This window comes from Saccopteryx leptura, chromosome 2, assembly GCF_036850995.1.
Source record: "Saccopteryx leptura isolate mSacLep1 chromosome 2, mSacLep1_pri_phased_curated, whole genome shotgun sequence".
NCBI lineage: Eukaryota > Metazoa > Chordata > Mammalia > Chiroptera > Emballonuridae > Saccopteryx > Saccopteryx leptura.
The window spans coordinates 214,042,622-214,067,680 of record NC_089504.1 but is presented as its reverse complement, the minus strand read 5'-3'; the positions used below and the strand labels follow the sequence as shown (position 1 = coordinate 214,067,680).

The 25,059-nt window shown below is 49.8% G+C and overlaps 3 protein-coding genes across 10 annotated transcripts in view; 1 reads left to right on the top strand and 2 right to left on the bottom strand.

The window, feature by feature from the left end:
- MCM3AP (minichromosome maintenance complex component 3 associated protein) overlaps positions 1–2,715 on the bottom strand; it is a 65,520-nt gene extending 62,805 nt beyond the window's left edge. For 2 of the 3 annotated variants that reach the window (XM_066369959.1, XM_066369961.1), the window contains exons 1-3: positions 2,577–2,715; positions 747–2,057; positions 281–504 (exon numbers count right to left, since the gene is read on the bottom strand). In XM_066369959.1, coding sequence (XP_066226056.1) covers positions 281–504; positions 747–1,956 — 1,434 coding nt within the window. In that variant the 5' untranslated portion in view covers positions 1,957–2,057; positions 2,577–2,715. Of the gene's footprint in view, positions 1–280; positions 507–746; positions 2,058–2,576 lie in introns of all 3 variants that reach the window. The other variant, XM_066369960.1, reaches the window with a different exon arrangement.
- YBEY (ybeY metalloendoribonuclease) lies at positions 2,710–9,261 on the top strand. Of its 5 annotated transcripts, XM_066369962.1 has the most exons (7): positions 2,710–3,037; positions 4,119–4,381; positions 5,305–5,433; positions 6,661–6,729; positions 7,342–7,425; positions 7,654–7,812; positions 7,979–9,260. In XM_066369962.1, exons 1-7 carry the CDS (start codon positions 2,719–2,721, stop codon positions 8,063–8,065), a joined length of 1,110 nt encoding a protein of 369 aa, XP_066226059.1. In that variant the 5' UTR covers positions 2,710–2,718; the 3' UTR covers positions 8,066–9,260. The 5 variants fall into 5 exon arrangements, with proteins under 5 accessions (XP_066226059.1, XP_066226060.1, XP_066226061.1 ...); XM_066369963.1 differs by lacking the exon at positions 7,342–7,425 and having other exon boundaries at positions 7,979–9,259; XM_066369964.1 differs by lacking the exons at positions 7,342–7,425; positions 7,654–7,812 and having other exon boundaries at positions 7,979–9,255.
- Positions 9,262–11,427: 2,166 nt separating this feature from the next.
- C2H21orf58 (chromosome 2 C21orf58 homolog) lies at positions 11,428–24,047 on the bottom strand. 2 transcript variants are annotated; one of them, XM_066365896.1, is made up of 9 exons: positions 23,868–24,047; positions 22,937–22,997; positions 22,431–22,504; positions 20,984–21,151; positions 18,399–18,510; positions 13,604–13,743; positions 12,969–13,192; positions 12,535–12,576; positions 11,428–11,619 (listed from the first exon to the last, which is right to left on the bottom strand). In XM_066365896.1, the coding sequence occupies exons 1-9, from the start codon at positions 23,925–23,927 to the stop codon at positions 11,598–11,600; spliced, it is 903 nt and encodes a 300-aa protein (XP_066221993.1). In that variant the 5' UTR covers positions 23,928–24,047; the 3' UTR covers positions 11,428–11,597. The 2 variants fall into 2 exon arrangements, with proteins under 2 accessions (XP_066221993.1, XP_066221994.1); XM_066365897.1 differs by lacking the exon at positions 22,431–22,504.
- Between the last annotated feature and the right edge of the window lie 1,012 nt (positions 24,048–25,059).

The following is a 25,059-nucleotide window of genomic DNA, read 5'->3' as shown; positions in this document are numbered from 1 at the left end:
ATGGCTCCTTGGCCTCTGCCCCAGGCGCTGGAGTGGCTCTGGTCGCAACAGAGCGATGCCCCGGAGGGGCAGAGCATCGCCCCCTGGTGGGCAGAGCATCGCCCCCTGGTGGGCGTGCTGGGTAGATCCCGGCCGGGTGCATGCGGGAGTCTGTCTGACTGTCTCTCCCCATTTCCAGCTTCAGAAAAAAAAAAAAAAAAAAATGACAAAGTTCACTCCAACTTTACCACTTTAAAGCCCATTTTTTTTCCTTCACATGAACTCCGTCAGGAATACTCACATGATCAAAGAAATGCACCACTGCGAGCTTTTTGTTGGGCTTGGTGTAGATGCGCTGCACTTTAGCAATTTTGCCAAAGTGATTCTCCAGAGTGGTCCTGCTGTTGAGATAGTCGGGAATGTTCTTACACTGGATCGCCGTGATTTCAGCAGGAAAGAATCCCCCAAGACTGTCTGTGCTCTCACTTCTCTTACTCTGACGCCCAGGAATCCCTCTTAGAAAATCTAGTGGATCATAAAATAGGCATAGAACTGTAGTAGATGTAATGTTTTCAGATACCAGGACGCACCAACCACGTAAAAGCAAATGAAATTTCCATGGATATGTGACCTGCTCCAAGATCCTTATGGCATATTAATATCCCTAATGTTTACTGGGGACTTATCAGAAAAATCAAACACCCAGGGAAACTTACCAAGAACATACCAGCAGGATTTACTATATGTCGTACATTTTTAGAGCTCACCTTCTTTTTTATCTCTGCTTTCAGTTCCTTCTTCTTTATTCACACCTTGAAGCCGGGAAGGTGCCAGAACAGACTGACTCCCTCCTGGGATGGTCATGTGGTCATTTTCCCCAGACTCAGCACAGCCAGTTTCCTTTCTAGATTCCTTGTTGCCCAGACGACCAACTTCTTTATTGCTTTTGAAGACATCCTGTATCGTTCGACCAAACAGAGTGCCTCCCCGTGGCCGATGCAGGCGGACGGGCCGTTTATCAGGAGGATGATCACCCCTTGACAGAGGGTCCAAGTCTTCCACCGCATCGTGCCCATGTCTCTTCGGGGAGCAATCCTGATCCTCCTTCCTTTTCAGTCCTTTCATGAGGCTAGGAAGTGGTTCCACTTGGGAAACAGCTTCTTCACATCCTTGCCGGACACCTGTTTTGCTAACTGGGAAGGGATCCCCCAAAGATCCTGAAGAAGATGTGGGGAAGCTAGTGAAGCTACTGTTAAGATTTCCAAATAGTGATTTGGGGCCTCTTTTCTCTTCCTCCACATTTTGATTTGACAAAGCAGGGGTAAAGGGTAATGAAGAATTACTACTATCAACTGGTTTTGAAAAGGTAAAACTTGACTTAGTAGAACTTGTCACCTGAGTAAAAGAAAATGAGGTCAGTCCCCCAGGTCCACTACTAATTGGTTGGGAAAATGTGAAAAATCCAGGAGTAATCTGGCTTTGAGTTTTCTCTGGCTCAGATTCAGCCCCAAATATTGGTCTGAACACTGAATTTTCCAGAGGTTTAAAGCCGAATTCTGTTTTCCCAAAACCAGAACTTGCTACTTCTCCAGTTTCTGATCCAAAAGTAGAAGTACTTGGGAAAGCCCCAAGGCTAGGTGATTTAAAAAAACCCAGGTTTCCAGGTACACACGAACTAGAGGGCCCAGAGGTAGCTGCAAAGGCTGAGGTGTGTTCAAGTTCAGAAAACAGTCCAACATTTGAGGTTTGGGAGAATCCTAATGTTTGCACTGCAGAATGACCTACTCCAGAAGCCGCTGGAAAGCTAGATACCTGTGAAAATCCTGAGCTTTTCCCAGGTAATATATTGTTTTGTCCAAAAAGAGAAGGCTGACCAAATCGAAATGGTGGCTTGGCCTGAAATGCTCCTATGGAACTATTAGAAGATGATGAAAAAGCAGTAGGCTGCTGACCACAGAAAGGGTTAGTTGGGTTCATCTTCTGATCCACTTACTGTAAGTTAATAAATACTCCCTATACAAAGCAGTCCTCTTCCTTAAACTGTTAAAACAGGAAGGTCCCCTTCATATTCACACAAGCTGAAAGACAAAATTCAGATCATCAGAGCTACGTGCTGCTGGAAGACTAAGAAAAAAACTTTTAATCACACGTCACATTCTAAATTATTTAAAAGGCAGGCAAAGCAAAGAGCTAAGTAGTCTTATTTTCTGAGAGCCAGTGGGTTCTTTTATTGGAGTATGGGGTGGCAGATAGTACAAATAAATTACTTTGTTACAGGGGTTTAAAGCGTGACTAAAAATGAAATCATTTTACTAAGTTGGTAAATTCACGAAAAATCTCAAATGCTAATTTAAAAAATGAATGCCGTTACACTTTTTAAGTTAAAGAGAGGAGTTTCTCCTGACTTCTTCCGATCTCCATAGCCAGATTATACATTGTAACACAGTTAAAACATCAGTGTTCCACTGTTTCCTCCCCACCTAATTTTTCTCCGAGCAACCAGAGCACTCATTAAACACTCTTTCTAGACAGAAATAAAATGTTTTTATACCGGGCGATTACCCTATCGAACTTGCTTAGAGGTCGAGACTACTTACACGGAGAGGACGCCCTAGACCGGGGAGGGGCTGGAGCGGAGGCAGCACGACCCCAACTCGCAGGCAGCGTAGTGGGTCCCTAAACAGGCCGCGCCCAGGGCCGGGCGCCCCGGCGTCACGTCCCGTTAGCAACGCGCGCGAGATGGGGTCGGAGGAAGTGGCCTCCGCCCGGCCCGGACCCTGCACCGCGTTCACGGTCCAGCTCAGGGCCGTCGGTGCTCCAGGATACCTTGGCGCCGGGCTAGAGGTGGAGACAGGGACCACAACCACCGGAACCAGCTTTTCTCTGCGCACCGCGGAGAATAAAAAAGTGGTGGACCGACTTCCGGTCCTACCCGCGCGGCCCGGCCCTTCCCGCGGCCCTCTGCTTTCGGGTTCCGATTTCGGGGCGGGGGGGGGGGGTGCTGCCGATGCTCGGGGTGCAGGCCGAGGTCCGCCGGCTCGGCTCCTGTACTCACGAGGTCAGCTTTAATCTCTCCGAACTGGGGACAGGGGCGTCGTACCCACCCGCGTGTTTGCATTTCGGGGCTGGGCCGCCGCCGAGTGGTTCAGGGGGAAACTCCGGGACCCGCCCCGTTTACTTCCCCCATCCCCCACCCTTCCTTTCATCCACCACCTTCTTCTACCCTCTACCCAGCTCGCGCGCTTTCTCTATTAACTGCCCTTCACTGCCGCCCTTCTTAATTTCCTGTGGCTACTGCTGTCCATTCTCGCTTGCTTGAGTCTATGGCTTCGTTTTGTGTATTTTTATTGTTCTGTTTTCCTTATGATAAAATGTACAATCTTGCCTGACCTGTGGTGGCGCAGCGGATAAAGCGTCGACCTGGAAATGCTGAGGTCGCTGGTTGGAAACCCTGGGCTTGCCTGGTCAAACCACAGATGGGAGTTAATGCTTCCAGCTCCTCCCCCCCTTCTCTCTCTCTGTCTCTCCCTCTTTTTTTTTTTTTTTTTTTTTGTTTTGTTTTGTTTTTTGGGGTTTTTTTTGTATTTTTCTGAAGCTGGAAACGGGGAGAGACAGTCAGACAGACTCCCGCATGCGCCCGACCGGGATCCACCCGGCACGCCCACCAGGGGCGACGCTCTGCCCACCAGGGGGCGATGCTCTGCCCCTCCGGGGCGTAGCTCTGTCGCGACCAGAGCCACTCTAGCGCCTGGGGCAGAGGCCAAGGAGCCATCCCCAGCGCCCGGGCCATCTTTGCTCCAATGGAGCCTTGGCTGCGGGAGGGGAAGAGAGAGACAGAGAGGAAGGAGGGGGGTGGGGGGGTGGGGAAGCAAATGGGCGCTTCTTCTATGTGCCCTGGCCGGGAATCAAACCCGGGATCCCCGCACGCCAGGCCGACGCTCTACCACTGAGCCAACCGGCCAGGGCTCCCTCTCCTTTCTAAAATGAATAAATAAAATTTTTTTTTAATTTAAAAAAAATGTACATTCTTGTAAATTTTCAACATATTGCACTAAATAAAATGACTTGATTGTGTGTGTGTGTTCTTACAGAACTTACGATCACTTTCTAGGACTAATTTGTTTTCTCTTGAACTTTAGGCACAGCTTCCTTTACAAACGTTTTTAAAGGGCCCTGGTTGACTCTTTCTGCAATGAGTCTGGTGCTCAGAAACCTGCAGCGAGCTGTCCCGCTCAGAAGAGTGCCACTCCGCCAGAGGATGGAGATGGTCAGGAGTATTTTAGGGGTCCAAAAATTCGACCTAGGAATCATCTGTGTTGACAACAAGAGTATTCAACACATCAACAGGATGTACAGAGAGAAAAATATCCCAACCGATGTGCTTTCTTTTCCATTTCATGAGGTAAAAAGTACTGTCTGCCTCGCTTTGTCTAGACTACCAGACATTGTAAATTTCCTGTGTTGATTATACTATAGACATGATTTGTTTTTTAAACTTTCGAATATATGCAAAGTAGAGATTAACCCTATTGACTGGTGCCCATTACTGGAGAAAAGGGGATTAGGCGTCCACCTCCCCTCCTAACGTGCTCAGTGAATTGGAAGCACAGTGCTTCTGCAGTTTTGAATGAATTGAAAAGGAATATGTATGGTTGAAAATTTAAATAACATTTAATAAAAGAAGAGACTTGTGTAAATATCTTCTAGGAACTAGTGATAGCTATCAGGTTATTCTGTTACGTAAATGACTCATTCATGGTTTCATACTTGATTAGTAGCAGCATAAATAGGAGCCACCCTTTGGAAAGCAACTTGGCAACATATATATTTCAATCCACTAGGGTCACACCTACAGAAAGAAAGAAAGAAATCAAAAGGAGGAAGATGACAAAATGTTAAATGTGTAGTATAATAATGCATTAAAATGTTCACTTGTATTCTCTGACAAGAAAAATCATTAACAACACTAAAATATGCAACTCAACTGAATAGACTGGTCATTATAGTCTTTATGTAGGAAAATGTGAAAGGCTGTTAAGAACAAAATACCAGGAGAAAAGAACAGAAATATAAAATTATCTTTGTGATTTAACTCTTAAAAGGTGTAATCTGTGTGACTGTGCATTGGGAACAATGAAAGAAATGGAAAGTAACTCATTTGACAAGGTGGAAACATCTTAAGTCGTGTGTGTAACGGCTTTGCAGCCCCCCCACCCCACTTAGAACTAGTGAGAGGACAGTGCCTTCCAAAGTGAAATCTAGTTCTATGATGGGGTTTGTGTTCTTGAAGTCCTGTTCTCACAATCTGTTTTTCCCCATTTGCAGAATTTGAAAGCAGGGGAAATTCCTCAGCCTGGTTGTCCAGATGACTATAACCTGGGGGACATTTTCCTAGGAGTGGAGTATATCTTCCAGCAGTGCAAAGAAAATGAAGATTACTATGACATCCTGACTGTAAGTAGGAATGCTGACATGACAGGTTCTACCCTGCAAATAAATACTGTGTCCTTCATCCAGGCCATGAAGAGTGTGGTGATGCACCACCTGTGTCCACACTATTGCCCACACTATCACCCATGTGAAGAACAAGGGTTATTGAAGGAGCCCTACAGAGAGAGAGATGGCCTAGTGGGGTCTGCATACCCTGTGGCAATGCTAGGGGCAAGGAGAGGAGAGGGAGCTGCTCCATATTGAGATACGAGATAAGGGAAGCTCCAATTAGTGACCTTGTTTTAGCTCAGCAGGCTGTGTAGCTAATGTAAACTTGCTGAATAAGTTTCTTAGGAGACTGCCGAAGTGGACAGGATTCTAGCATCCTAGACCTTCCACGTCTGTCCTCAGCTTAATGTAAAAAGGGGGGTAGAAGTGTTCTGAAAATACTGAGTGTGATTGAGTTGTGTTTTAACTTCCCCAAGGATTCAATTGAGTCCTTCTTCGGCCAAATTCAGGCCACGCCCTGAATTATGTTGGGGGCCGAGTGTTCTAATGCTTCCATGTGAGACCCAATGTGAGCAGGTGTGGGGAGAGGAGCTTTTTCCTTACTTCCTGAGTGACAGGAAACCCAGTATAATAAGACTAGTCAGCATGGTCCAGCTCTGGAATCTCTGTGGCTGGCAGCTGTGCACCCTGGAGTGGGGGGCGGGGTCAGTGGTATGTCCAGCGAGCAGTTGTGGATATCTGCTTTTACTTCTGCACCTCGTGAAGGAATTCTGAACAAAGTAGGGGGCCAGCCCACCACTCCTAGGACCCTCATCCCCCAGCATAGGGCCAGACCAGGCCACTTTCTGCTTTGATGGCTCCTAGCTGTATGTAGGCACCTTCTAAAAGCCCCAGATACCCTCCAGCTACCCCCTTTGACCTCCATATCTTATCACCCTTCCAACCCTTCCCCCTGCCCTAAAGAGCAGTTGTCTCCTCAGAAAATAACCACTGCTCCCAACGCCAGAGCCTGGTCTTCACACCCTTGACAAGGCCCTGGGCTACCTGCTGTTCTCTGAGCCCCACCCATGTTCTCACTGCTCACCACACCCCCTGGTGCTGCTGCTGCTGACTCCCAAAACCCTGCCTGGGCCCAGATGGGAGTTCCTAACCTCCCACCAGGTATGGGCTAAGCTATCGCTGCCTTCCTCTTCCCCTGGCTCATGGCTTGGTCATGAGGCAGCTTTTTAATTGTTCCAACAGGTGACAGCCACCCATGGGCTTTGTCATCTACTGGGCTTCACACACAGCACGGAGGCCACGTGGCAGAAGGTATGCACTGTCTTCCAAAAGCCAGGGCTCCCCAACCTATCCCTTGCAGTTGATGAAAACTAAACTAGTAAAAAACAGTAAAATAAGAAAAAAAAAAACAGTAAAATAAGGAATTTTATAAATGCTTACTTTATTACTAAAAAGACTTACAATGATTATTTTAAATATTGGGCTCCCCAAATGCTGTTATCTGTATTATTAAGTATTGTTGAAAGTCTGAGCAGAGAGACTAAATTCTAAAAATTCTATGAAATTTAATGGTCTAAAGCAGCGGTTCTCAACCTGTGGGTCGCGACCCCAGCGGGGGTCGAAGGACCAAAACACAGGGGTCGCCTAAAGCCATCGGAAAATACATATTTATAAATAAAGTTTTACAAGAGAAATTGTAATGGTTTATCAGTTGGGAACAGGATTTAAAATGTGCAGACATCTGATAGAGACCTATTATGTAAAGTAATGGAGCAACTGATTTCCTCAAAGGGTGCTAGTGTTTACCCAATTATAAAGGTCCATGTTGGTATATATGCTATATTGTGTATAATAAACTCAAACTATATTTGTAATCAAATAGATTCTTTGAAAGGCATAAAATTTTTTTTTCATTAACAAAAGAAATCCTTGATGCACTTGTTCTCTCCCCTGGCCATCCTAGGCTGGGTCCACACCAGCCACGCCCTGGCTCAGCCTTACTTCCTGGTAAGCTGCTGACCCTACTGTGGCCCCTTTGCCCCTTCCTCCTCAGCCCCCTCCCTGTACAACCCACAGACTGAGGTCTCAGCATCTCAGGGAAAGCCCAAGATGTCACCACCAGTGTGCAGTCCACCAGGGACCCCAGCCCTCTAAGTCCTGACCTCCCTTCCCCTATGAGGAGTCATCTGCACTCCCTCCCTCTCATGTCCTGCATCTGTTCTCCTGTGACCCTAGGCAGGCTCTAAGCTTTCGTACTCAAGATCAACACTTCTGCCCTGGCCCACGGCCTCTCCTGCTATCTGTGCCATTCACCCTGAGGACAGCATGTTGGCACTCACTCTGCACAAGTGCTGGGCACCCATGAGCAGAACCAGGACCTGCCCTTCAACCTGTGTGAGAGGCCCCATGGCCAAGGCTCCTCGTGCCATAGTCATGGACAGCCCTCGGAGAGAGATTTCCCAAGGCGGGGATCCCTGAGCCGAGCTAGGAACTCCCCGGGGCCCAAAGAGGCCAGGTCAGCTGGGCAGATCCACAGTCAGTTTTCGTTCCTTTCTTTCAGATGTACCAGAAGGAAAAGCAGGTCCTTGAGGAGTTGGGCCGGCGCACTGGGGCCAGGCTCCAGCCCTTGAGCAGAGATCCCTTTTGATGATCACAGCCCATGACGCGGGTAGTACCTTAGGGATCCTCCAGCACACAACACCATATGGATGGGAGTTGACTCCTCCCTTTGGGCCCCGAGGATCAAAGGCTCTGCCAAACTGAGGGCCCTGGTGGTCAGTGCCCTAGCTGGGGCTAAATTCCAGGAGTGGAACTATTAAAGTATAAGAGAAATTTCCATTCACTTCTTTACTTAGAACACAGCAGATATGTTATTTTCAGTATTATAAATAAAACAGTTCTAAACTCTTAGAGGATCTGAACTCCCCCTCCTGGGGATTCTGCCTTTGAGCATGAGGCCTTTCTCGCACCTCTGCACTCATGCAGGAGGATGAAACAAGTGGCCTGGGGCCATACGGCAGGAGCAAATGGTAGAAGGGACAGGCATTGAACCAGCTGGAGCCTCTATCACCAGAACCTGTCAGGTTACAGGTGCTAACTACAGGGAGCTCTGAAGACATCATGGCAGTAACACAGTCTCTCAGAGATCCTTTTTGGCCCTAAAACCAGGGATGCTACAATTCTGAGAATGAGTAGATTTTAGAAACATGAGAACACATTTCCCACCAGGTGTGTATCTTCTCTCATTCTGTACTTCCCTGGCTCTCAGGGACAGGACTTGAGCCTGTGGTATTTCTGAGTCAATGTTGGCTATCATAGCCTGCTTGTAGTCAATCAAGTTTGTTCTCAGTTTAAAGTCAACCCAGAGACCCACAAACATTTTGGCTCCAAATCCTCTTTAAGAGCCCAAGAAGGTCCTGAGACCTGTTAGTACTGTTACATCTGCGGCACTTGTGGGTGCTGGGACGGGGTGTGAAGTCCAGCTTGACCAGGCGACATCCAGTACTTTTGAACAGCCAGATCTCGTGTCCCCATCAGCCCATGCAATGACTCCAGGCCCCAGACCCTGACCTGGGGCACCCTGACCCCCACTTGGGTGGGTGTCATGCATGCATTGCGCTGCCCTGTGTTTCTCCCAGCGACTCTTTGTTGGCGTCCACTTTACTTTGAGATGACTGCTCATGTCTATGCCTGCGTTCCTATTGGTTTTTCTTTTTCCTAATTGACTCAGAAGTTTATATATATATATATATGTATATGTATATGTATATGTATATGTATATGTATATAAATATCACTGAATATAGAGAATGTGGTCAAGTGTCCTTACCTAAACCTGAGAAGAGGCTTCCCCCCCTCACTGTCCAGTCAACAGCTGTGTCATCTGCCACCTGGCTGTGGAGCTGTCTTAGCTCTCTATGTCATTCTACTGGTCACTTTTGTCCTTGTTGTCCTGGTTCTGGAGTTCTGCAGACCCAGTATCTGCCCAGGCAGGTTCCTCCCCCTGCTCTAGGAGGTGCTTAGGTCCCTCAGCCCCTTACTGTCCTGTGTGTATGAACACCCAGCTCCTGGGTACCATGGAGATCTGGAGTCTCAATTAGGTTACAGTAGATTCACAGACAGCTGACGGTCCTGAGGCTCCAGCCACCTATGCAGTTTCTAGCTTCATTCATGGGTCCTCACTGACTTCGAATGACTGTCATCTCAGCACAGGTGGGCACAATGTAGAGATCTCAACAGCATTCCCTCACCAGGGGTCAAGGGTACTCGGCCATTGAAAGAAAATTCTACTCACAACAGGAATTAGTGCAGAACCACAAGGGCTCATCCCACAAGGCTACCCCCCACTTCATACCAGAATACCCACACTTCTGTCCAACTTTGTTCAAATTGGGGGTTCCCACAACCCTCTTGTCCAGTTCAAAACTTTGTTAGAATGGCTTCCAGAACTCAGGCAAACACCGATGATGAGAAAGGCTAGAGCTGAACAGCAGATGAATGGTCCATTGGGTGAGGTCTGGGAGGGCCCTGAGCACAGGAGCTCCTGTGCTCCTAGAGTTTGGGGGGTGCCAACCTCTCTGGTGCTTCACCATCCCCATCTTTAGAGGGTTTTGTGGAGGTTCCATTATATAGGCACAATTGATTAAATCACTGGCCAATGGTGATTAACTCACCTCTGATGTTGGGGATAGGACTGAGAGGTCTAACACTGTCATCACATAGTTAGTTTCCCTGGTAACCAGACCCCATCTCTAGGGAACCATAGAGTCACCTTATTAATATAATCCCAGGTTTGATTTAATAGGGTTCACTGGGAATGACAGAAGACCCATCGCCCAGGGAATTACAGGGTTTTAGCAGCTCTGTGCCAAGAATCAGTATGAAGAGCAAATATTGTATATAATTATACACAATACCACACCATGCAAATCCCCCAGCCACCATACTCCAGGCACCTGGACCCAGGACCTGTGTTCTAGGAAGCCCGACCACACTACCAGGGTCTCTTCAGACCTCTTCAGCTTTTAGAGGCTGGCCTGAGAGGAACCAAGGGGGCCTCATCTAGGGGTGCCCTCTCTTTGCTCAGTGGCACATCCAGTTGCCGGCTCTAGGCCTTGGTCCTGAGTGATCAGTCCTGGAGAGGTGGTGGCCCCAGGAAGTGCCCATCTCAGCTTCGTGCCTCTGGGGGGTTGTTGCGCTGCCGGGATCCCCGCAGCTGGCCTCCGAGGACCAGACCTGATCCCTCCCTGCCTCACTTTCGACTCATCCCCAAGTCCTACCTCTGCACTGCGCTCTGGTCTCTCTGCCCTGGCCCACAGGTCACTCCGCCTCTGCTCCCTCAGCAATCCCCTCAGGGCCTCAGTTCTCTCTGTGGAAACTCGGCCCTGTTGTGGAGCCTCCACACTCTCCTTAGACACTCGCCACCGCTTGGTTCTCTTCCTTAACACATGGCCATTCTCTGCCCTTTCTGTTGCTGTCTGGTTCTCTTCTGTTCAGCTCTCTCTATAAACAGTCAGACCTTGAAATTAGCCCCACCACATTCAGAAAATATGATCAATTGCATCTGTTCTGTAATTGATCCTCAGTCATTACCAAGGAGGACTATAGCTCCAGCTGTCCGCAGCACATTCTCAGTTACTGGGTTAGGGTCAATGTTATAAAGTCAGGATTGGAGTTACGGGGACCCTCACGTTACTCCTGCTTGCCCTCCATGTGACCTCTACGTGGCTTCAGGTGCCCTTCAAGTGACTCATGTGAACCCCACATGATCCCAGTGCCTTCCACATGACTCCCACTTGATCCCCAGGTGTCCCCATGAGGCTTTCCATGTGACTCCCAGATGACCCCACGTGGTCCCCTCTATTCAGGAGATGCTGTGAAGTGAGTTTTTCCAATTTACCAGGCCATCCAAAGACAATCAACTTGTCAAATTTCTTCCCTCTATTAATAATGTTGAGAAACAAAACCAAAGCCATATTAGAAAAAGTTAATGTGGAAAAAGGAATTAGAGTTAGACCTTTAATTGGTGTATTTAACAAGAGATAGGGCTGTGGAGCAGCCCTCCCAGGTGACAGCCCAGAGAGAACCTGTGTGCAGCGAGGCAGGCGTCTATCACGCTTCCTCCGACGTCCTCCTGAAAACCCAGGGGTGCAGAGGCAGTGTTCCTGTGTGTGTGGAACTTAGGGGGCCTGAGAATGTATCCTAAAAGGGGCCATGAAAATAGGCATACTATTCAAAAATGATATTTACATGAAAAGAATATTGAAAAGCAAAAGAACATAATTCCACCAAAGGAAAAAAGTTAAAAAAAATGCAGAAAAAGTAAAGATAAGGGATTGCTCAGATGAGAAACCCAACAGAACCAGGAGAACCTTGGCCCCTAGCCCCTCAGGAGAACCTTGGCCCCTAGCCTCCCAGGAGAACCTTGGCCTCCAGCTCCCCAGGAGAAGCTTGGCCTCCAGTCCCCCAGGAGAACCTTGGCCCCTAGCCCCTCAGGAGAACCTTGGCCTCCAGCCCCCCAGGAGAACCTTGGCCTCCAGCTCCTCAGGAGAAGCTTGGCCTCCAGTCCCCCAGGAGAACCTTGGCCCCTAGCCCCTCAGGAGAACCTTGGCCTCCAGCCCCCCAGGAGAACCTTGGCCTCCAGCTCCCCAGGAGAAGCTTGGCCTCCAGCCCCCCAGGAGAACCTTGGCCGCTAGCCCCGCTCTTTAGAAGGAGTGTGCAGCTCCTAGGGCTGTATTCACAGGAGAAAGGCCAGGCTAGCAGGTGGCTCTCCCCTTTACAGTTCTGCCCCCAGGACAGCACATCAGTCTCCAGGGGCTGCTTTCCTCCCTGCCCTCTGAGCCCTGAGGCAAACATCTCCCCGGTCTCATTTGACCTAACTTTGTGGTATTTTTGCCATAGGATGGTTTATATTTTTATGTGGCTAAATCTGTGAATTTTCTTCCTGTGTCTCCTGGGCATCTTTTCTGATGAAATTCCTGTATCTCCTTGTGATCCTCAGAGCCCAGGGACGGGTGTTAGGCTTTTGCCCTTCCTTTTTTTTTTTTTTTTGCTGACCACACCCTTGGAGGAAGCAAGACCCTGGGCCTCATCAGGTGGGCTTCTGGGGCTCCTTACTGGCCTGGAAGTGGTGCAGGCAGGAAACTGTCAGGTGCAGTCCTAGAGGAAAGACAAGGGTCTGGGTGTCCTTACTGCCTTGTAGGGCTTGAAGACACCACATGACAGCTGAGTCCTTTTCCGGGGATCTAGTGGGGGCCCTCTCAGCAGTGTTTGGATTGGATACACTTAGGGTCTTATGAGCTGAACAAATGATGCAAACTGTAAGCAGCTTCCCACGTAGGTTGCTGTGGGGCTCACACAGAGCTGCAGTGATGGGGCGGGGGGGTCGGTGAGCTGCCATGGTCCCACCTGTGTCCCTTTGGGAGATGGCAGGGCCTGTCCAGTCTCCTTTCCCAATTCTCTGCCACAGCCTAGGGACCTGACAAAGACCTGTGTACCCTGGGCTTCCCCATAGGGGTGGGAAAGGGTGACAGGGCCTCCTGAGTCCTTACGTGCTAAGGGCAGCGGCAGATGGGGCAACCATGTGGCACATGGTAGGCAGGAAGCCAGCGGCAGGTGGGAGGGCGGTGGCAGAGACTACTGCAGGCCACGTGGAGTAGGCCACGGGTGAGCCAGGTGTTGGGACAGCTTGCAGAGGGGCTGGGGGCGCATAGTGATGGTGGTGGTGCACAGACAGCGGCTTCTGTCTCTCAGCTCGCAGAACGATGGGGTAAGTCTGCGCGGTTCCTCAGCACAGCACACATAGCAGCCCATTTCAGCTGGATGGACTGCTCCGTGCCCCTCTCTCCCCCCACCCCCAGCCCTCACTCCAGTTCCTGACTTAGGGTAGGCTCAGAGCCCAGTAAGGGGAGGGGAGAGAAGGGGAGAAGTGGTAGGGAGGCAGAGCTCATCCAGCTCAAGAGGCAGCTTTTTGGGCCTCGAAGTGCACAACCCATTCCTCATGGAGGAGGGGACAGGGGATACCGGGGGGGGGGGGGATTCACAGCCTGAACACAGACCCCCAGAGCCAAAATGTGCTTTTCAGAGTTACACAGATGCCCAATTTCCAGAAGAAAAGCTGCCCAGGTCCTCTGGTCTTGACTTGAGTGGCCTCCTCTACCTGGTGTCTGCTCTGGGCTGAGCCTACCTGGGGGTTAGGATGCCGGAGTGTGGCCTGTGGTCCCCTGGAGGACAGAGGGGCTGTTGGGGGCAGGGCTTGGAGCATCATGTTCTGCATGATGACCTGGTGCATCTGTGCATTCTGCAGCAGCAGCATCTCCACTATGTCTGAAAGGTCACACACAGACCACTCACCCATCAGGGGGTCTCACCTGAGAACAGAGCTTTAGAGCAGCCTATTTGTTGAAACAGTTGTAGCATATTACAGGTGTCCCGGTCCTCCTAGGAGGGGGAGGCACATTCCTAGAAGTGAACCTTTTGGTCAAAGGGTGTATATGCTATAAAGTATGTGGACGGTGTTCAGTTGGGCTCCCAACAGGTGGCTCTACTTGCCTTCCTGCTAGCAGATTCCTCAACCAACCTGGGCTGTACAGTGGCCCCCCAAAATGTGTGTTCACATCATAACCCCAAAACCTCAGAACATGGCCTTGTTTGGAGAAAGTCTTTGTAGAGGTAATGAAGGACCTTAAGATGAGATCATCCTGGTTTATCCAGGTGGGCCCCAGGTTCAAGGACAAGGGTCTTTATAAGAGACAGGCAGAGGGAGATGGGGACAGAAGAGGAGACAGATATGGACAAAGAGATGAACAATGCAGCCACAGCCCAGGACACTCAGAGCTACCACTGGAAGAGGCAACAAGGACCCTCCCTGGAGGGGGAGCATGGCCCTGCGACACCTGTATTTTGGACTTTTGGCCTCCAGACTGACAGAGTAGAGTTCTGGGGTTTTAAGCCACCTGGCTTGTGATGTTTTGTTATGGCAGCTCCAGGGTATATTCACTAGTTCTGGATACTATAAAACATGTAAATTTTTTTCTAGTGGGAGGCAAACATGGGTTCTTAACATAGTAACTAAGTCCTGGAAATTAGGCATTTCCTCCACATTCTGTCAGCCTCACCAAAGAAAGGCGGGTCTCCTAGGACCATTCATACTCCCAGGCTAGAGAACAGGAGCCTGGAGGCTGGGGGCAAGGTGTTTCAACAGGGCACAGGATGCCAGCCAAGAGCCTGCACTCAAACTGAAACTTCCCTGGGTCCCCAGCAGATCAGCCCACCCTGCAGATTTTGAACTAACAAGGCCTCCATAATGACATGGTCCAACTCCTTAAAACACATCTTTCTCTCTGTATACACATCCCAGTGGCTTCTCTGGAGAGCCCTGACTAACACAGATTTTTCTACAGGGCTGCGGCACTATGGGAAGTGGGGCACCCAGAGTCAGATTCCTGCAGCAATATAGCTGTGAGAACTCTGACCCTGCAAGATAAGCAGTTGGAGAGACTGAGTCTGGCAGCCCCATCTGGGAAAGGCCCTTGAGAGCATCATATGGGCCTGGGCCGGGGCAGCCCCTCCCACCAGTAGCAGGAGGGGGCCAGGGCAGTCCCCCCCCCCCAGCAGCAGGAAGAGCCCACTGAAGGGATGCTTCTCCAGTCAGGCCCACATGGCTCCCACTGATAGAGTCAGGAGTAAAAAGATTAGATTAGGCAGGAGGGCACTGAAATGGACACCTCCTGTTTGCTAAAGAGATGCTTCACAACAAAGAAACATGTCAGTGAAATGGGGACAGAGTTTGGAGTAAATGGCACAGAATCAAACTGGTGTACATGGCCAAAAATAATAATAACATTGATCCCTAACTCACAGCACACACACATCTACTCCAGATGAATAGTAAATCTGAATGTGAAAAGTAAACAAAGGCCCTGGCCAGGTAGCTCAATAGGTTAGAGTGTCATTCCATATACCAAAGTTATAGGTTTGATCCCCAGTCAGGGCACATACAAGGATGTATAAATAAGTGGAGCAACGAATCTCTCTCTCTTCCTCTATCTCTAAAAATAAATTTTAAAAAATTTAAAAAGTAAACAAAGCCAGACAAGACAATATGACCTTGCCTGACCAAGCAGTGGTGCAGTGGATAGAGCGTCGGATTGGGTTGCAGAAAACCCAGGTTTGAAACCATGAGGTCACCAGCTTGAGTGCAGGCTCATCCGGTTTGAGCACGAGGTCACTGGCTTGAGCGTGGGATAACAGACATGACCCCATGGTCACTGGCTTGAGCCCAAAGTCACTGGCTTGAAGTCCAAGGTTGCTGGCTTGAACAAGGGGTCACTCGCTCTTCTCTAGCCCCCTAGTCAAAGCATGTATGAGAAAGCAATCAATGAACAGCTAAGGAGCTGCAACAAAGAATTGATGCTTCTCATCTTTCTCCCTTCCTGTCTGTCTGTCCCTATCTGCCCCTCTCTGTTTCTCTCTGTGTCTGTGTCACACACACAAAAAAAAGACTGCCCTGGCTGGTTGGCTCAGCGGTAGAGCATCAGCCTGGCATGCAGGAGTCCCGGGTTCGATTCCCGGCCAGGGCACACAGGAGAAGCACCCATCTGCTTCTCCACCCCTCCCCCCCTCCTTCCTCTTTGTCTCTCTCTTCCCCTCCCACAGCCAAGGCTTCACTGGAGCAAAGTTGGCCCGGGTGCTGAGGATGGCTCTGTGGCCTCTGCCTCAGGTGCTAGAATGGCTCTGGTTGCAGCAGAGCGACGCCCCAGATGGGTGGAGCATCACCACCTGGTGGGCGTGCTAGGTGGATCCTGGTTGGGCGCATGTGGGAGTCTGTCTGATTGCCTCCCCATTTCCAACTTCAGAAAAATACAAAAATACAAAAAAAAAAAAAAAAAAAAAAAGACTATGACCTTGAGCTGGTGAAGTCTTCTTAAACAGGATACCCAAGGCACTAACCATAAAGGAAAGAGCCTGAAAAACTGAACTTTATTAAAATTAAGACCTTCTCTTCACCCAAAGACAAGAAGAGTGAAAGGACAGGCCACAGAAGGGACTAAATATTTGTAATACAGGTATCAAAAAAGGGTCCATTGTAGAATATAAAGAACTCCTACAAATCAATGAGAGGCAGACAACCTAAAAGAAAAATGGAATTTGCTTTTATATAAGGAATGGGGTAAGGAATTTGACTTTACTTTTCCTAAATAACTAGCTACGTATTGAATATTTCATTATTTATTTATTTATTTTTGAGAGAGAGGGAGGAGAAGGAGGACAGGGACAGACAGGAATGGAGAGATGCCATAGTTGTGACACCTTAGTTATTCATTGATTGCTTACTCATATGTGCCTTGACCAGGGGGCTCCAGTCGAATCAGTGACCCCTTGCTCAAACATGCGACCTTGGGCTTGAGCCAGCAACCTTTGGGCTCAAGCCAGTGACTCTGCACTCAAGCTGGTGAGCCCGTGCTCAAGCTGGCAATCTCAGGGTTTCAAATCTGGATCTTCTGCGTCCTAGGTTGACATTCTATCCACTGCTTTATTTTCTGGTCAGGCAATATTTCATTTAAAAAAATTAGCAAGAGGGTGGGAGAGGAAGACAGAGAAAGGAAGGAAGAGAGATGACAAGCATCAATTTGTAGTTGTAGCACTTCAGTTGTTTATTGATTGCTTCTCACATGTGCTTTGATGGGTGAGTGGGAGGGAGTGGTGCTCCAGCAGACCCAGTGACCCTTTACTCAAGCTTATGAGCCTGCGCTCAAGCCAGCAACCTTGGGGGGGGGGTTGTTTTTTTTTTCCTTTTTGTATTTTTCTGAAGTTGGAAACAGGGAGGCAGTCAGACTCCTGCATGTGCCAGACCGGGATCCACCCGGCATGCCCACCAGAGGGCGATGCTCTGCCCATCCGGGGAGTTGCTCTGCTGCAACCAGAGCCATTCTAGCGCCTGAGGCAGAGGCCATAGAGCCACCCTCAGCACCTGGGCCAACTTTGCTCCAATGGAGCCTTGGCTGTGGGAGGGGAAGAGAGAGACAGAGAGGAAGGAGAGGGGGAGGGGTGGAGAAACAGATGGGCGCTTCTCCTGTGTGCCCTGGCTGGGAATCGAACTCAGGACTCCCACACACCAGGCTGACGCTCTACCACTGAGCCAACAGGCCAGGGCCAACCTTGGGTTTTTGAACCTTGGACCTCAGCGTCTCAGGTCAACACTCTATCCACTGTGCCACCACCAGTCAAGCTGAATATTTAATTTTTTTAAGACTTTATTCCTTTTAGAGGAGAGAGAGAGAGAGAAGTGGGAGGAGCAAGAAGCATCCACTCCCATATGTGCTTTGACCAGGCAAGCCCAGGGTTTCGAACTGGTGACCTCAGCATTCCAGGTCAACACTTGATCCACGGCACCACCACAGGTCAGGCTGAATATTTAATTTTTTTACCACTGATTTTAAATGCCACTTTTTCTCTTTTAAGGTATACAAGCATTTGTACACTTACATAAGCACACATACATAGTTTGCTCACTGTGCCCCTGGAATCCAACAGCCTTTCACTCAAGTTCATCTGGAAAAACCAACAATAGGTAGTGAGGAAAGACCAGGCCCTCTGCACCTCGAATGCACCTTCATGTGCACCACAGTATACATGGCTCCCCTGGGAGCCACTGTGGCAGCTGTGGACCAGGTCTGGCACATACTACAATATACGGTGTGCTACAATAATAATACAAGTTGGTTTTAGCCACTGGGACAGAACTGAGGACACTAGTCAGATGATCCTATACACAGGTCCTCTCTCTTTTACCTCTTTTCTTCCCTCAGCGATATCTGTCATGGAAGCATTTCTCAAAGTTAAAGCCATTTTCATGTTGGTAACAGGTAACTTCAGTTGAGTAGCCAAAAGATGACTCTAAATGACTATACTGCTTACAAAATATTTTTCCTTTCAGAGTATTTCATAAGCCCATAACAATATTAATGTCGAATACTTACCTTCCTTAATACTTCCTGACCTCTGTGCTGGGAAGGCCTGGGGAGGGGGGATCTGTGTGATGAGTGGCTGCTGAGGTAGCTGCTGAATGATGGTGGCAGGAGGCTGGGGGACCTAGGAAGAGCCAGGTCACTACCTGAATGTGTCCTTGGAGAGAGTGTCCTACAGCACCCACCTATCCACTCAGCCATCCACCCACCCACCCACCAACCCACCAACCCACCATGTACCTACCTAGTAATCCAACCATTCATCCACCTGTCTGTCCACTCACCCAGTTACACACCCATCCATTCACATATCCACCCACCCATCTACCCATTCACTCACCTACCCATCGATCCACCTATCCACCCCACCACCCAAGTATCTACCTAGTCATCCAACCATTCACCAACCTGTCCATCTATTGATCTATCCATCCATCCAAGGGGAACTTTAAATTAGTGGTTTCCAACTATCAGACTGCAGACTTGCAAGAAATTTCTGGCAGACAAGTGGTTGAAAAACACTGCTTTAAATGACTAACCTTAGCGATTCAATTGATGGCTGAATAGATAAATATGTGAGTCTGGGCATTACTAAGGACATAGAATGTTTGTGTAACACCCCAGCCCCCGATTCATATGTTGCAGCCCTAACCTCCAATGTGACTGACTGTATTTGGAGATGGCTTATGAAGAGGTAACAAAGGTTAAATGTCATAAGAGTGGGGCCCTGATCCAATGGAACTGGCACACCTAGCTTCCTCTCTCTGTCATGTGAGGACAGTGAAATGTGGTCGTCTGCAAGCGAGAAAGAGAGCCCTCTCTAGGAACCAGCTGGGCTGGCACCTTGATCTTGGACTTCCAGCCTCCAGAACTGTGAAAAGTACATTTTCGTTGTTTAAGATGCCTGTCTGCAGTACTTTGTTGTGGCAGCCTCAGCTAACACAAGGTCTTTTTAATGTTTCTCACATTTCCTGGCTTAAGCAGGCTAAGCTAATCCTCAGTTTCATTAATTCTGCTTTAATAGAGGCACCCAAGGAGCTTGTCATAAAAATAACCTCTGGCTTCTCTCCTTTGTTAAAATAGACGTACTACAATTTCGAGCATGCACGGGGCATTGGTCACGCAGCAGTAAGACTTTCTATTTTAATCCTGTGTACAGGCCCTGACCTTGTTGTACCTTCTTTCTCTGTTCACAGAAGGCACAGTATAAGCCATGGGTGGCAGACATTTTCTGTGAACGTCTTGTCGGCCAACTACTCAGCACAGACACTAAACTAACAAGGCTAGTCCAGTGAGACTATTTGTGAGCCTCAGGGTTTGCATTACATATCATTTTCATGTGTTCCAAACTATTCTTTTGATTCTTTTTTTAATGAAATATTTAAAAGTGCACAAGCATTATTAGCTTGCAGGTTAGCATACAGATGGCAGGCCAGCTTTAGCCACAGCCATAGTTGCTACCCCTAGCATCGACTGAGGAGGCCTTCTCAGAGTGCTGTGCCTGTCCTGGCTGAGGGGCCTCCTGGATCCCTAGGTTCTCTGAGTCCAGTTTCTAGAAATTCGGTGACTAGGGGCCCTGCCTTCTCTCTTGGTGTCACTGGGGCTGTGACTGAAACACAGGAGCGTGGCCCGGCCCTGGTCATGTGTAGGAAGTGTGGCCATACTTGGGACTGGGGGGAGTCTCCTACCAGTACCCTCCCTTGGTACCTGGAAGGAGGTTCCAGGGGTCAGAATATTGGAGGGCACAGGCTGGGGATAACTGGAACCTGGACACAGACAGTCCAGGGGCAGAAAGGGCTCGGAGGTCTCCATAAGCATGGGTCCCTCGGAGGTGCCCCTCCCCACTCTGTTCCCTCCACCACGTGCTGCCAGGGCTCTCTCAAAGAACAAGTGCTTTCCATGTCCTAACCTAGCCTGCTGGCACTAGCACCCTGGCCAGCTAGTGCAGAACCTTCTCAACTAGGCCTGCCCACCTCCTTGGCCATCTCTTCTCCCCAGTCACACTGATCTCGCTGAGGCCTCAACATTGCAGTCCAGCTCCTGTCCTTCCTGGGAGCATCCAGCTGGCCTGCAATACAATCTGTTTGGCTTAAGAAAGTCGGGGCTGCTTTACACTGTTTGTAACCCAGTTGCTGAATAAAGGTACAAGGCTCTCCACAGTGGAATGCTTTCCCCTTTTCCATTTTGCCCTTGAAATTAAGGTCTTGAACTTCTTGTCATTATGAAATTTTGAAAAAGAGTTAACATGTTTCTTCCCCAAATTCAGGGTCCTGATACTGAATTTCCCTAATACTTCTACTACTAGAGCAAAAGTTAGGACCTGGGACTGGGACCCCAGCATCTCATCTGTAATGAGGAAACAAGACTGCCCCTTCCCCAAAGCCCTGTCTCAGGGCTCCTGCGAAGATGACTGGGATGAGTTGCTGATGTCCTTCTGAGTGCCTGAGTACGCTAAGTGCACCACTGTTGACTCTTAGTCAAACAACCCTCTTCAGAGCACTCTCATCATGTTGCTGAGCTTGCCCGAGGTGGGAGGTCTCTGCACAGAACTTTCCCACAGTGGTTCCGCCCTGAGGTTCACTAGGAGAAAGACCTACCAAGTGTTGGATGACCCGAGGCAGCTGCGAGGCCGGTAGGGAGGCTGTAGGGTAGTTGCCAGGGGGCATCTCTGTGGGCAGCACTGACTCATGGGCCCCTCTGCTGGGCTCTCTCCAGACATGGGCATGGGTGTGAGCATGGGAGAGCTCTTCCAGTAGGTGTTGTTCCTGTAGAACCAACCAGAGACTGCTACATCAAAGGACAGCCACCAAGCCTGGTGGGGGAGAGTGGGTGGCCCCTGAGAGGCACCTTGGGTCTCCACTGCTCCCCCCACAGGGCCTCCCTAGAACTGAAGCCAGGCCTGAGGGCAAAGCTCTAGGGCTCTTTGAGGGGGCACACATGAGAATACCACTTCTTTAAAAATTTACCAAATCAGTCTGACCAGACAGTGGCACAGTAGATAAAGTGTCAACCTAGGATGCTGAGGACCAGGTCTGAAAACCAAAGGTAACCGCTTGAGCATGGGCTCATTTGGTTTGAGCGTGGGATCATAGACATGACCCCATGGTTGCTGGCTTGAGTCTAAGGCACATTGGCTTGAAGCCTGAGGTTGCTGGTTTGAAGCCCAAGTTCACTGGCTTGAGCAAAGGGGCCACTTGCTTTTCTGTAGCCCCCCATGCAAGGCACAAATGAGAAAGCAATCAATGAACAACTAAAGTGCCGCAACAAAGAACTGATGCTTCTCATCCTGACCTGTGGTGGCGCAGTGGATAAAGGGTTGACCTGGAACGCTGAGGTCACTGGTTGGAAACCCTGGGTTTGCCTGGTCAAGGCACATATGGGAGTTGATGCTTCCTGCTTCCCGCCCCCAAATGAATAAATAAAATCTTAAAAAAAAAAAAGAATTGATGCTTCTCATTTCTCTCCCTTCCTGACACACACACGCATATATAAAATAAAATTTACCAAATCATATGACCCAGTTTCTGGTGTGGCTGCCTCAGCATCCCCTTCACAACAAAGCGCTACGTTTATCATAATTATTTGTGTGGACTTTGTATGCTCCTTCCTGCTGGTGAAAGGAGTTGGGACCAGGCCCCTGGACTTCCTAGAATTCTACTTCCTGTGGGAATTGGGCCCTTTGCTCAGCACTTCCACCTTGAATAATGTGCCACCAGAGCAGGTGTCATAGTCACATGCCTATCAGAGTGCAGACTATAGACAGTGTGAGCAAGCTCCTTTCTTCATTCAATCCATTCCACACCCCAGTTGTGACGTCTCTCAGCTGCTCGCAGTTCACCAGCTACCTGTTCTTAAGTCACAAACCTCAAAGAACCGATGCTGAGTCCAGAAAGACATGACACCCCCATCCTCACCCCATACCTCCCACTCCTACTCCCCAGCCCCCACCCCACCTGCACCCCACTCCCCACCCTAGTCTGAGCATGGCGACGAGTAGTTTCAGGACAGACAACACCGGCCAAGGCTGCTGTAACGCCAGCCTACCCAGAGTCTCTGCAGAAGGTCCTTCCTCCTCCTCAGAGCATTCTTCAGGGCTGCATTCACACTGTTCTCATGTCCTGGAGAGAAGCCCACACTGAGGAAGGGGTAGACCCATCAGAACCCCCCAACCTCACCAAGCAAGACTGGGGGTGACCTGGGCCTCCATTTTCTCATCTGGAAAGTGTGTATGAAGGAAGTTCCTATCTTTGGTTTTGCAGATCAAGGTGACAGGACAGGCTGTGAGGGTGCATTCAGCAGCACCTGGTACATGCATGTGTGTGTGAGTGCATGTAAGCATGGTGTGTGAGTATGTGTACCTGTGTGTGTACGTGTGCATGCATGTGTATGTGTATATCAATGAGCGCTGTAAAGATGAAGACAAAAGCCTTCAACCCTGGATGTAAGGAAAAGTATTAAGCATAGTCTTGCCAGTAACAAGAGGGGGAGGGATCTGAGCAGAAGATGGGTCTCTTGCCTGCCCGCAGGGCTCCAAGCAGCTCAGCACTTACCTGGCACCAGGTGGGGTTCCTTCGAATCTCCTTCCACATCCTCACGCTCCTGCTCCAGTTTCTGTGAGGAAGAGTCCATGATAGGGACCTACTCAGTGTGAGTGGGGCACGGGCTTACGTGGGGCAACTGCCTGTGCTCCTGCCCATGCCCCAGACAGAAGGGACTGGGCAGGAAGTGCTGAGTGATGGAGGTGTGGGACAGGAGCAGGGGACATCAACCTCTCTCAAGGACTTGCATACACATATTCCTCCTTGAACTCTGGGAAGGTGCTCTGATATGTGAGGTCCCCTTCAGACAGCTTTCTGAAAAGCCAGACTCAGGCTAGCTCTGTGTCCCTGACCACACTGACTGTCCTACCTGGGCTGTGGCCTGGGTCTGTCTTGGGGTGACCCCTACTGGCCTTGCAAGGTGGCCCATGGGCCACCAGACAAGGGTAGGGTGGGAATGCAGGGCTGCAAGGACAGCAGAATAAAGCATGTGGGGGATGTTGAAGAGCTGTTGCACTGGGCAGCCTGTGCAGGCCACACATGGAACATGCAGACCTGAGAGGATAAGACTGGTGTGAGAATGGGTCTACTAGGCCACGCCCCTAGGCCCAGCCCAGTCTGTGGGTCCTGCACCAGGTGGGTCTCTATCTTCTCTTAAACACTGAAGCCCAGAGGCTCTCTGGTGAACCTAAACAGGACCCTGGAAGTGCCCAGCCAGTAGGTGTGTGCCTGTGTCCTGGCTGCAGAAACTGCCAGAAGAACCTACTTGGTTCTGTATGAATGAAAAAAAGAAAAACCAAGAAACCACAGTTCTCCATTACAAAGCTAAAAACCTCTGGAGAGGGTTTTGCTGGGAAACAGTAGCTTTCACAAAAATATCTTACCTTTTAAAGCTGTGCTCCACTAATCAGGTATTAAAAACACAAGTACCTGGCTGTCTTACCTTCTCCAAGAGTTTCAGGGTCAGATGGGCCATTTGATCTGCCATAGAGGAGTCCACCATCCTGGGACAATAGGAGACAGGACTCCAGAGGCCCCCTCCCTACCTGGTTGTCAGTTATCTCCAGGAAAGCACTGCTCAGCTAGCTAGAGAGAGGCAGCCTCAGCCCGTGTCACCGAAGGATTGTGGCGCTGGGCTCAGTTTATCTCCTTTCCCACATCCCCCTGGACTGCAGTGTCTGAACCCAACATTGGTATTGCCAACGCAGTTGCTAGGTGCTGCACACAGGGAAGCCCCAGGTTGCCAGGTTTTTGCTGAGTGTCCTTCCCAGGCCACACCCTGTCCCCATGCACTAGTGACCTGGAAATACTGCCATTCCTGGGTGTTGTCAGGCTGGGCTCTTTAGGAGGACAAAAATGGACAACAGCTGTGACCAGCAGGTAGGGCAGAGCAGAGTCCTTGGGGGGAGTACTGCCCCCACCCTCAGGACAGAGCCCTGAAAGGGGTGAGGCTGTGGGGAGGGGCAGCCATATCTACCTCCCCTGTATGCAGGGGGAAGTGCCCTTCATCTGTTACTGCCTCCAGGAAGCCAGCAGGTCCCTGCCCGCTCCTACACACCCTGCCAGCAAGATGGGGTTGGAGCAATAGCTCCCTGGGGATTTCAGGAAATTCTAGGCTGCAGAGGGAGTGGCACCAGGGAGCTGGCCAAAGACCCACCCAGGGGCTCTGCGGTGGAGCTTGAGGCCCACCCACCCCACATCCAGCTAGCCTTTCGAGGGACATGGGCCAGCCTCCTACCCTGCCAGGTAGAACATGAGTCCAGCTCTGGGACCTCCGGGTGGAGATTCTGTCAAGGCAGGGAATCTCGCCAAGGCAGGGGTGGGCATCCTGGTGGCTGTGCAGAGAGAGCACCTAGGGCAAGTGTGAGGTGGTCAGTGTATACAGCAAGGGAGGCCCTCCTCCTACCCCAGCCCTAGACTGCAATCACTGCTCCAATTTCAAATGTTATACTCCTTCTTCATCAGTCCAGTTGACCCATTTGTAAACCTGAAAAGTTATATGAACAGAGAACCACTTCCTTGGCTCTGTGCCCTGCCCTCCATGTGACTGCACTGGCTACAAAGGCCTCCCTTACTGGGCACAACCCTCACCTCACACCTAACCTAGGTGTCTTTTCTGAACAGCCACCAGAACA